The following is a 12,122-nucleotide window of genomic DNA, read 5'->3' on the forward strand; positions in this document are numbered from 1 at the left end:
CGACCCTTTCCCAACATCCCTGTTGTAGACCCTTTCCCAACATCCCTGTTGTAGACCCTTTCCCAATATCCCTGTTGTCGGCCCTTTCCCAACATCCCTGCTGTGCTGAGGGACAGAGAATAGACAAGTGCAGGTGCTGCTGGTGCAGTCAGTCAGTCAGTCAGTCAGTCAGCTAAAGAGATGGAGACTGAGATGAGTTGATGCAACAGAGGTTTGGTGTGGTAAAACCATGATGAGTAGTGGAGAGGAGAGGAGAGCCACAGCTGGCTGCTATTACCATAGCTCGTACCACTTCACAACCCCTCGCCACTAAGCAGAAAAAAACCACGACACACTGTAGCCTACTCACTGCTTCTCTTGTGTGACTTTAGGTCCACATAACATCTCTGCAGGGATCTCTACACACTTGATGGACTTGAACCAGTATGGACGTGTGCTACACCGACTACTATGCCTTCTTGATTACAATCACCCTGTTTCTGGAACAGTCTTGTTCGAACGACTTCACTGTAATAAAGTAGTAATACTTCTAGAAGAAACAGGAGTCTCTCTCCAACAGCTTTCACACTCACCATTCACTAACATGGTCCAATCAGAAGGGCAACATCCACTTCCCGGGCAGCTTGTACATCCACACCCAGCCTGACTGAATGTTGCTGGATGTTTCCTATCTACATCTCAAAGAAATATGCTTTGCGTTTCCTGTTAGAGCACATGGTTCCATTAAAACTAGCTGTCTGTCGTGTGTGTGTTCCGCGCATGTGTGTGGGCATGTCTGTGTCTGTGAGTGTGCATGTGTGTGGGTGCGTGTGTGCGTGTGTGTGTGCTCATGTGCATGAGCGTGTGTGTCCGTGTGCGTGCATGAGTGGGTGTGTGCATGTGTGTGTGTGCGTGCATGAGCATGTATGTGTGTGTATATGTGTGTGCGTGCATGAGTGTGAGCGTGTGTGTGTGTGTGTGTGTGTGTGTGGATGGATGGAAAACTGCACCCTAAGCCGTAACATAACATACCTGGCCTGGAAATACAAAACCACACGACCGTTGGTGGTGTGATAAAAATATACAGAAAAGGAAACTGCCACACTTCCTGTAGGCTAAATGCTGCAGAAAATATACTTCCTGTAGGCTAAATGCTGCAGAAAATATACTTCCTCAAGCCTCTAGTAATAAAATGTAGCTTAACCTACTCTCCACTAGTAGTATGAACTTCAGAAACGAGACTCTGTCCCAAATGGCACGCTGTTCCCTACACAGTGCCCTACCTTTGACCAGGTCAGAGGAAGTTAACCTACATAGGGAATAGAGTACCATTGGGGAAGCATCCTTGGGGCTTTCCCCACATATCTGGCGGTGAATGAAATGAGTTCCTGAGGTCTGTAAGTCAGAGTGCCATATGGGCGGGGTTTGCACAACTCTTCTATTGGTTCCATTACACCAGGCAAGCTCAATCGAGCCCAGATAAAGGATTTGAAATCGTTTTTTGAATAGTATTGAACCCAGGTCAGCTGTGATTACAAAGGCGTGTTATCCATTCTGAAGCAGCATTGTTTACCTGCTTGCATTCAGCAGAGTTGAGGTTAACCAAGGAGCATGGACACTACCCAACTGAAACAGCATTATGACTAATGACTTTTAACCACGGACGTCCCCATTCAAGTCCATGATGGCATAATGGGTGGACTGGCAGCCATTTTGTAACCATGCCAGGAAGTACAAGCAGTACTTGCTGTGATTTGTGCTGTGATTTGTTGAGTCAACTGACGTTACAACATATACATAATATTACATGAGCCTCATCAGTTAGCATCATTTTAATCAACATTCTACATTACCATGGAAATGATTGCATCAAAATACCAGTGTAGCCATCAGTTTCCCAGGGTTACAGCTTCCAAGCCTGTTCTATTTCTAGAATACGTAGAGCAGCGAGAGGCTGAGGAAGGGAGAAGGTCCAAGGAAAAAGCAGCTGACTCACATTCACAACAACAGTCTTTATAGCTATGATCCCTCTTGAGCAGTGTGCACATTTGTGGAACAGGGTTGATACAATACACTGTTTTCATATCAACCCTCAGCACTGCATGTAGCTGCTACACATCACAGGACGTTATGACACAACATTGAGAAACACAGAATACAACCATTTTATTACCCTACACTGAAAGACCGTGACAGCCCAGCAGAAGAACAGTAGACTGAAGAGTTGTATTATCCAGCCCCATTACAACACTTGAGCTCTGAGAGGCCTGTGGGAACATCCTGATAGCATGCGTACATCCCAAATGGCACCCTATTCCCTATATAGTGCCCTACTTTTGACCAGGTCCCATTTGGTACGCCGTCTCAAAGTCCCCTTTTACCCCGACATGTAATTTGGGATGCAGACCATGTTTTCCTGCTTTAACTACCCTGGGGCTGTCACTGAAGTACCGTACACAACCTTTACACCCTACACTCACTGGTCCACGCTCATTAAGAGAGGCCTTTCAACTTGGTTCTCTCTTTCTGCCTTCACCTCGCTCTCTCCCTCTCTCTCTCCCTTCCTCCACTTCTCTCTCTCCCTCCCTCTATTCCTCCCTCTCTCTCTCCACCCTCTCTCTCTCTCTCTCTCTCTCTCTCTCCCTCCCTCCCTCCCTCCCTCCCTCCCTCCCTCCTCCCTCCCTCCCTCTCTCCACCTCCCTCTCTCTCTCTACCTCTCTCTCTCTCCCTCCCTCCCCCTCCCTCCCTCCCCTCTCTGTCTCTCCCTCCCTCCCTCCACCTCTTTCTCCCTCCCTCCCTCCCTCCCTCCCTCCACCTCTCTCCCTCCCCCACCTCTCTCTCTCCCTCCTTCCACCTCTCACTCTCCCTCCCCGCTCTGTCTCTCCCTCCCTCACTCCACCTCTCCCTCCCTCCCTCCCTCCCTCCACCTCTCTCTCCCTACTTCTACCTCTCTCTCTCTCCCTCCCTCTTTCTCCCTCCCTCCATCTCGCTCTCATCCCTCCTTCTACCTCTCTCTCTCCCTCCCTCCACCTCTCCCTCCCTCTTTCTCCCTCCCTCTTTCTCCCTCCCTCCCTCCACCTCTTTCTCCCTCCCTCCCCCCACCTCTCTCCCCCCTCCTTCCACCTCCCTCCCTCCCTCCCTCCCTCCCCCCACCTCTCTCTCTCCTCCCTCCTTCCACCTCTCACTCTCCCTCCCTCCCCCCTCTCTGTCTGTCTCTCCCTCCCTCCCTCCCTCACTCCACCCCCTCCCTCCCTCCCTCCCTCCCTCCCTCCCTCCCTCCCTCCCTCCCTCCCTCCCTCCCTCCCTCCCTCCCTCCCCTCCCTCCCTCCCTCCCTCCCTCCCTCCCTCCCTCCCTCCCTCTCTCCCTACTTCTACCTCTCTCTCTCTCCCTCCCTCTTTCTCCCTCCCTCCATCTCGTTCTCTCCCTCCTTGTACCTCTCTCTCTCTCTCTCCCTCCCTCCCCCCATCCCTCCCTCCCTCCCTCCCTCCCTCCCTCCCTCCCTCCCTCCCTCCCTCCCTCCCTCCCTCCCTCCCTCTTTCTCCCTCCCTCTCTCTCCCTCCTTCTACCCTCTTTCCCTCCCTCCCCCTCCCTCCCTCCCTCCCTCCCTCCCTCCCTCCCTCCCTCCCTCCCTCCCTCCCTCCCTCCCTCCCTCTCCCTCCCTGCACCTCCCCTTTTCCTCTATCTCACCGTTTTTCTCTCTCTCTCTCTGTCCCTGTCCACCTCTCTCTTGTTCTACCTCCCTCTCTAAAGATTGTGTACGATACTTTCTCTCTCTCTCCACTTCCACCTCTCGCTCCCTCCACCTCTCTCTCTTTCTCTCCACCCCTCTCTCAGTTTCATCAATAGGAATAAGTGACTAAAATAACCAGAGTGAAGCAGGCAGAGTCGGGGTTACTTTACATTATAGTGGCTTCTGCCAAGGTCAGGGAGTTTCTGTTACGTTGCAAGGAGAGCAGGGAAGGGAGGGAGGAGTCGGCACTATGTCGGCATCCCAAATACTCTAATCCCTAACAGTGCACATATGAGCCCTAGTCAAATGTAGTGTACTATGTACCTTGCCAGTTTGGGGGCGTTCCAGCTCTCGTATTGCTAGCGCTCATGCAGTTCACCTAATCCTTCCCTCTTCCTCTCCTCCTCTCTAAACTGCTGTAGTTATCGTGCTGTGCCCTGTAGATCAGGGATCATCAACTAGGTTCAGCCACGGGACTATTTGTTTTGTTGAGCGGATGGTCAATTACAAAACCCGGCCTCCCGGGTGGTGCAGTGGCCTCCCGGGTGGCGCAGTGGTTAAGGGTGCTGTACTGCAGCGCCAGCTGTGCCACCAGAGACTCTGGGTTCGCGTCCAGGCTCTGTTGTAACCGGCCGCAACCGGGAGGTCCGTGGGTCGAAGCACAATTGGCCTAGCGTAGTCCGGGTTAGGGAGGGGTTGGCCGGTAGGGAAATCCTTATCTCATCGCGCACCCACGACTCCGGTGGCTGGCCGGGCGCATTGCGCGCTAACCAAGGTTGCCAGGTGCACGGTGTTTCCTCCGACACAAGAAGCAGTGCGGCTTGGTTGGAATGTGTATCGGAGGACGCATGACTCTCCCGAGCCCATTGTAGCGATGAGACAAGATAGTAGCTACTAAACAATTGGATACCACAAAATTGGGGAGAAAAAGGGGTACAAAATTCAACAACAAAAACAAATAAATAAATAATTTGTGGACTGCAAATTGCCCGCAAGAAGCCAAAACAAATATAATATTTTACTAAACACAATAATTTCAAACCTTGCTTCCATTTGTATACGTCATTCTATTATGTGTGGGAATACTGTGGAACAGATTTAATCACCTAGAGCTGATTTCCTGTCGTTTTTACAGTCTGTTATGTCCAACAATAAAACATTCCCAAACAAATATAGATTTTTTTGGGCTCAGAAAACTTGGGAGGCCAAAGAAAAGCACCACCAGTAGAGGAACCCTGCTTTGGATGGATGGCAGAACCCCTTCCCTTTATTCAACCTGCTATGTATCCCTCCCTCCCTCCCTCCCTCCCTCCCTCCCTCCCTCCCTCCCTCCCTCCCTCCCTCCCTCCCTCCCTCCCTCCCTCCCTCCCACCCTCCCTCCCTCCCTCCCTCCCTCCCTCCCTGTTTCCAGATCTATTTAAAGCTTTTTACTATCTTTTGTTTATTTAACATGTTCTACATTACTGTGTTAAATTCATCCACACTGAACACACCCGAAGAATAATTCAAAATGGCCACAGCGTTCAAGGAGAAACCATACATTGTTCATTTTCATTCACTTGGCATTGCCTGTCAGTTCAGCCAGTGCAGAGCTGGCTGTACCAGGAATGTAGTGAGAATGAAGACAGTAATGTCACCAAGCAGGAGGCAGGACTCACATTTTGTTGGGCGCTCCAGTTTCCGCCTGCCTCGTTTCTTGCGTGGCGGAGTTGTCAGAGTCTCCTCTTTGTCTTTCTCAGAGTCCTCCTGCTCGTCCCGGCTCGGCTCCCGGCTCACTAGAAACCTGTTCTCCAGGGAGGGGGGGCTCCGGCTCTTTTGCAGGAGGGTGGGTGGTCCCGGGGGACCGTCTTCAGACTGACTGGCACTGGGAGAACCAGGGGCATCTGGTAACCCGTTCTTCTCTGGACCTTTCCTCTCTTGCTTGGGGCAGCTGCTGGCTTCAGCCTGGGTCCTGTCTCTGTCTGTGTGCCCGCTGCTGGCATCAGCCTGGATCCTGTCTCTGTCTGTGCGCCCGCTGCTGGCATCAGCCTTGGTCCTGTCTCTGTCTGTGCGCCCGCTGCTGGCATCAGCCTGGGTCCTGTCTCTGTCTGTGTGCCCGCTGCTCATGACACCATTCTGCACCTGCGCCACAGACACTCTCTCTCTTTCCGCTGCCACCCCGGTGAGACTGTTGCCCCCGCCTCTGGGCACACTGTCCTTCACAGACACACTGCCTTCCGCCTGCAGGTAAAGGAAGGAGATAAGCTATTAGGAAGATTATAGTGGAGTGGATATTATTGCCAATCATTTCACGTTGTTAGCCAATAACCTTAAGGACAATGGAGTCATTTTTATTCTATGTTAGTTAGCCTTTAGTACAAGTATTTTGTTTAAGTTTTACTGCATCACTTTAATCTTTATTTGAATGAATCACACAATTCAGTATATTGGTATGCTTCAGTAGCCTGAGGTCCTGTCTGCCTGCGCCTGTAACTGTTGGAGCTCCAAACATCAGTCAATACAGTCCAACTGTACCAATAACCTCAAGTAGATAACTGTATTATAGTGGGACACCCTGTGAACTCGCTGTGCGTTGGTTGTGTGCTGTAACTCAGCTATTCACTGCATCACTGTAGTGCACAAATATGAGAGGAATGTTGGCTTTTTGTCAAAGGCAGGAAATCTTTCATTTTATTGACGTGGGACTCGCCCCTGGAAACCATTTCATGCTGTAAAGACAAGTATTTACTAATCTCTGTTCCAGCAGAAGAACAGAGATTCTCCAACCCAATGACACCATAGCACAGCCAAACAACGTTATCTGTCTGGTATTATCTGCCAGTGATTCAACTACATTGTAAATCTATATAATCGTACAGTGGTGCAAAAAAGTATTTAGTCAGCCACCAATTGTGCAAGTTCTCCCACTTAAAAAGATGAGAGAGGCCTGTAATTTTCACCATAGGTACACTTCAACTATGACAGACAAAATGAGAAAAAAAATCCAGAATATCACATTGTAGGATTTTTAGACTGCAAATTATGGTGGAAAATAAGTATTTGGTCACCTACAAACAAGCAAGATTTCTGGCTCTCACAGACCTGTAACTTCTTCTTTAAGAGGCTCCTCTGTCCTCCACTCGTTACCTGTATTAATGGCACCTGTTTGAACTTGTTATCAGTATAAAAGACACCTGTCCACAACCTCAAACAGTCACACTCCAAACTCCACTATGGCCAAGACCAAAGAGCTGTCAAAGGACACCAGAAACAAAATTGTAGACCTGCACCAGGCTGGGAAGACTGAATCTGCAATAGGTAAGCAGCTTGGTTTGAAGAAATAAACTGTGGGAGCAATTATTAGGAAATGGAAGACATACAAGACCACTGATAATCTCCCTCGATCTGGGGCTCCACGCAAGATCTCACCCCGTGGGGTCAAAATGATCACAAGAAAGGTGAGCAAAAATCCCAGAACCACACGGGGGGACCTAGTGAATGACCTGCAGAGAGCTGGGACCAAAGTAACAAAGCCTACCATCAGTAGCACACTACGCCGCCAGGGACTCAAATCCTGCAGTGCCAGACGTGTCCCCCTGCTTAAGCCAGTACATGTCCAGGCCAGTCTGAAGTTTGCTAGAGAGCATTTGGATGATCCAGAAGAAGATTGGGAGAATGTCATATGGTCAGATGAAACCAAAATATAACTTTTTGGTAAAAACTCAACTCGTCGTGTTTGGAGGACAAAGAATGCTGAGTTGCATCCAAAGAACACCATACCTACTGTGAAGCATGGGGGTGGAAACATCATGCTTTGGGGATGTTTTTCTGCAAAGGCACCAGGACGACTGATCCGTGTAAAGGAAAGAATGAATGGGGCCATGTATCGTGAGATTTTGAGTGAAAACCTCCTTCCATCAGCAAGGGCATTGAAGATGAAATGTGGCTGGGTCTTTCAGCATGACAATGATTCCAAACACACCGCCCGGGCAATGAAGGAGTGGCTTCGTAAGAAGCATTTCAAGGTCCTGGAGTGGCCTAGCCAGTCTCCAGATCTCAACCCCATAGAAAATCTTTGGAGGGAGTTGAAAGTCCGTGTTGCCCAGCAACAGCCCCAAAACATCACTGCTCTGGAAGAGATCTGCATGGAGGAATGGGCCAAAATACCAGCAACAGTGTGTGAAAACCTCATGAAGACTTATTGACCAAATACTTATTTTCCACCATAATTTGCAAATAAATTCATTAAAAATCCTACAATGTGATTTTCAGGATTTTTTTTCTCATTTTGCCTGTCATAGTTGAAGTGTACCTATGATGAAAATTACAGGCCTCTCTCATCTTTTTAAGTAGGAGAACTTGCACAATTGGTGGCTGACTAAATACTTTTTTGTCCCACTGTATATATCTATATCACCAGGCATGTCTCTAATGTCTTTTCAGATAAGTACATATAAAAATTACACGTCAAGTATCTCATATAACATGTTGATCACAAGATATACACCTCTTTTTAGTGACCTAGAAAATGAACTCCTTTTAAAATGCTTGAAGAAGAGGACATGTGAGCTGGTGGGAGAGCGATCTTTTCTCCGCAGTGTCTCTGCTAGAGACTACTGCCTAAAAATAGTGTTAAAAATCATTTCGGAGACAATTCCATTACTAGGTCACAGCAAAGGAAAGTAGAGCATGTCTACTAGAGAGATGAGATTGGCCTGTCTGTCAACACTGAGATTGGCCTGTCTGTCAACACTGAGATTGGCCTGTCTGTCAACACTGACAACATCATGTCTGAAGCATCGATTGTCTCAGACAGGCGGAAGGACGGACAGATGCAGAGTGAAAGACAGAGACAGGCAGGCAGAAAGGCAGGCAGGCAGAAAGGCAGGCAGGCAGGCAGAAAGGCAGGCAGGCAGGCAGGCAGAAAGGCAGGCAGAGAGGCAGGCAGGCAGGTGGGTAGAAAGGCAGGCAGAAAGGCAGGCAGGCAGGTAGGCAGAAAGGCAAGCGGGCAGGCAGGCAGAGGCAGGGAGTGAGACAGAGACAGAAAGACAGGCAGGCAGAAAGACAGATAGGCAGACAGAAAGACAGGCAGGCAGACAGGCAGGGAACAAGAGAGAGACAGAGACAGAAAGACAGACAAGCAGGAAGGCAGACAGACAGAGGCAGGGACTGAGATCGAGACAGAGGCAGAAAGACAGACAGGCAGGCAGGCAGGCAGACAGGCAGGGAATGAAAGAGAGACAGAGACAGACAGGCAGGAAGGCAGGCAGGCAGGGAACGAGAGAGAGAGAGACAGAGACAGACATGCAAGCAGGAAGGCAGGCAGGCAGACAGATGCAGGGAACAAGAAAGAGACAGAGAATGAGAGACAGACACACCCACACAGAGACAGGTGCAGTATGTACATCTGACTCTGTTAGCAACAGTTTAATGCCTAATGAGACAAGAGATCTGACACTTTAGAACATGTTGATGTTGTGGGAAATGATTTTATTATATCAGACTAATGACTGTGTCTTTTCATTCCTTACCAGGCTCTTTAGAGAAGCCAATCCTAATTATACTGCGATGTGGACGGAGTAGAACTAAAACATATCCACTGTTAAATCCAGAAAGCTGATGTTCTGAAAGAGCTTCAAAATTTGGACCCATACAAATCAGCTGGGCTAGACAATCTGGACCCTCTCTCTCTAAAATGATCCGTCGCAATTGTTGCAACCCCTATTACTAGCCTTTTCAACCTCTCTTTCATATCGTCTGAGATCCCCAAAGATTGGAAAGCTGCCGCGGTCATCCCCACTCTTCAAAGGGGGAGACATTCTAGACCCAAACTGTTACAGACCTATATCTATCCTACCCTGCCTTTCTAAGGTCTTCGAAAGCCAAGTGAACAAACAGATCACCGACCATTTCGAATCCCACCGTACCTTCTCCGCTATGCAATCTGGTTTCCGAGCTGGTCATGAGTGCACCTCAGCCACGCTCAAGGTCCTAAATGATATCATAACCCGCCACTGATAAGAGACATTACTGTGCAGCCGTATTCATCAACCTGGCCAAGGCTTTCGACTATGTCAATCACCACATCCTCATCGGCAGACTCAACAGCCTTGTTTTCTCAAATGACTGCCTCGCCTGGTTCACCAACTACTTCTCTGATAGAGCTCAGTGTGTCAAATCGGTGGGCCTGTTGTCCGGACCTCTGGCAGTCTCTTTGGGGGTGCCACAGGGTTCAATTCTCGGGCCGACTCTTTTCTCTGTATACATCAATGAGGTCGCTCTTGCTGCTAGTGATTCTCTGATCCACCTCTACGCAGATGACACCATTCTGTATACTTCTGGCCCTTCTTTGGACACTGTGTTAACTAACCTCCAGACGAGCTTCAATGCCATACAACTCTCCTTCCATGGCCTCCAACTGCTCTTGCTCTTCAACCGATTGCTGCCCACACCTGCCCGCCTGTCCAGCATCACTACTCTGGACAGTTCTGACTTAGAATATGTGGACAACTACAAATAGCTAGGTGTCTGGTTAGATTGTGAACTCTCCTTCCACACTCACATTAAGTTTCTCCAATCCAAAATTAAATCTAGAATCGGCTTCCTATTTCACAACAAAGCTTCCTTCACTCATGCTGCCAAACATACCCTTGTAAAACTGACCATCCTACCGATCCTTGACTTCGGCGATGTCATCTATAAAATAGCCTCCAACACTCTACTCAACAAACTGGATGCAGTCTATAACAGTGCCATCCGTTTTGTCACCAAGGCCCCATATACTACCCACCACTGCGACCTGTATGCTCTCGTTGGCTGGCCCTCGCTTCATATTTGTCACCAAACCCACTGGGTCCAGGTCATCTATAAGTCTTTGCTAGGTAAAGCCCTGCCTTATCTCAGCTCACTGGTCACCATAGCAGCACTCACCCATAGCACGCGCTCCAGCAGGTATATTTCACTGGTCACCCCCAAAGTCAATTCCTACTTTGGCCGCCTTTCCTTCCAGTTCTCTGCTGCCAATGACTGGAACGAATTGCAAAAATCACTGAAGCTGGAGACTCATATCTCCCTCTCTAACTGTAAGCACCAGCTGTCAGCACAGCTCACAGATCACTGCACCTGTACATAGCTCATCTGTAAACAGCCCATCCAACTACCTCATCCCAATTCTGTTATTTATTTTTTTGCTCCTTTGCACCCCAGCATCTCTACTTGCACATTCATTTTCTGCACATCTATCACTCCAGTGTTTAATTGCTCAACTGTAATTATTTGCCACTAATAACTATTTATTGACTTATCTTACCTCATTTGCACACACTGTATATAGATGTTTCTATTGTGTTATTGACTGTATGTTTGTTGATTCCATGTGTAACTTTGTGTTGTTGTTTGTGTCGCACTGCTTTACTTTATCTTGGCCAGGTCGCAGTTGTAAATGAGAACTTGTTCTCAACTAGTCTACCTGGTTAAATAAAGGTAAAATAAATAAAATACACATTTGTCAAGCTATTTTCAGAGAAGAGTTCTGAAAGCAAACTCCACTGATTTCTCACTGACATAAGAAAAAAAGGATAGCATTTAACCAAAACATTGTGAGAAGAAGAGAGACAGAGTGAGAGAGAGAGAGAGCGAGAGAGAGACAAAGAGTGAAGACAGTGAGAGAGATAATGAGAGACAGAGACAGAGTGAGACAGAGAGTGAGACAAAGGCAGAGTGAGAGAGAGTGAGAGACAGTACTATTTAACGAAGCTGCCATTTGAGGACTCGTTAGGTGTCTGTTTCTCAAACTAGACCCTGTACTTGTCCTCTCCCACTCCTCTTTCTATTCTAGTTAGAGCCAGTTTGCGGTGTTCTGTGAAGGGAGTAGTAGACAGTGTTGTACGAGATCTTCTGTTTCTTGGCAATTTCTCGCATGGAATAGCCTTAATTTCTCAGAAAAATATAGACTGACGAGTTTCAGAAGAAAGGTCTTCATTTCTGGCCATTTTGAGCCTGTAATCGAACCCATAAATGCTGATGCTCCAGATACTCAACTAGTCTAAAGATGGCCAGTTTTATTTCTTCTTTAATCAGGACAACAGTTTTCAGCTGTGCTAACATGATTGCAAAAGGGTTTTATAATGATCAATTAGCCTTTTAAAATTATCAACTTGGGTTAGCTAACACAACGTGCCATTGGAACACAGAAGTGATGGTTGCTGATAATGGGCCTCTGTACGCCTATGAGATATTCCATATTTTTTTTTATTGATCAGCTGAATTCCCGTAGCTAATTGGTCAGTTAAGGTGAGATGAACTCCCCTGGCTAATTGGTCAGTTTCAGTGAGATGAACTCCCCTGGCTAATTGGTCAGTTTCAGTGAGATGAACTCCCCTGGCTAATTGGTCAGTTTCAGTGAGATGAACTCCCCTGGCTAATTGGTCAGTT

General features: G+C 48.0%; 1 protein-coding gene across 7 annotated transcripts in view; it reads right to left on the minus strand.

Moving 5' to 3' along the window:
- The window catches only part of LOC109904288 (DNA (cytosine-5)-methyltransferase 3A-like), a 62,557-nt gene that overhangs the window by 43,753 nt on the left and 6,682 nt on the right, over positions 1 to 12,122 (minus strand). For 5 of the 7 annotated variants that reach the window (XM_031787838.1, XM_031787837.1, XM_031787835.1 and 2 more), the window contains exon 4: positions 5,369 to 5,930. In XM_031787838.1, the coding sequence (XP_031643698.1) occupies positions 5,369 to 5,930 (562 nt within the window). Of the gene's footprint in view, positions 1 to 572; positions 795 to 5,368; positions 5,931 to 12,122 lie in introns of those variants that run through there. The other 2 variants (XM_031787841.1, XM_031787840.1) reach the window with 2 other exon arrangements.

This window comes from Oncorhynchus kisutch, linkage group LG14 (genome assembly GCF_002021735.2).
Source record: "Oncorhynchus kisutch isolate 150728-3 linkage group LG14, Okis_V2, whole genome shotgun sequence".
Classification (NCBI taxonomy): domain Eukaryota; kingdom Metazoa; phylum Chordata; class Actinopteri; order Salmoniformes; family Salmonidae; genus Oncorhynchus; species Oncorhynchus kisutch.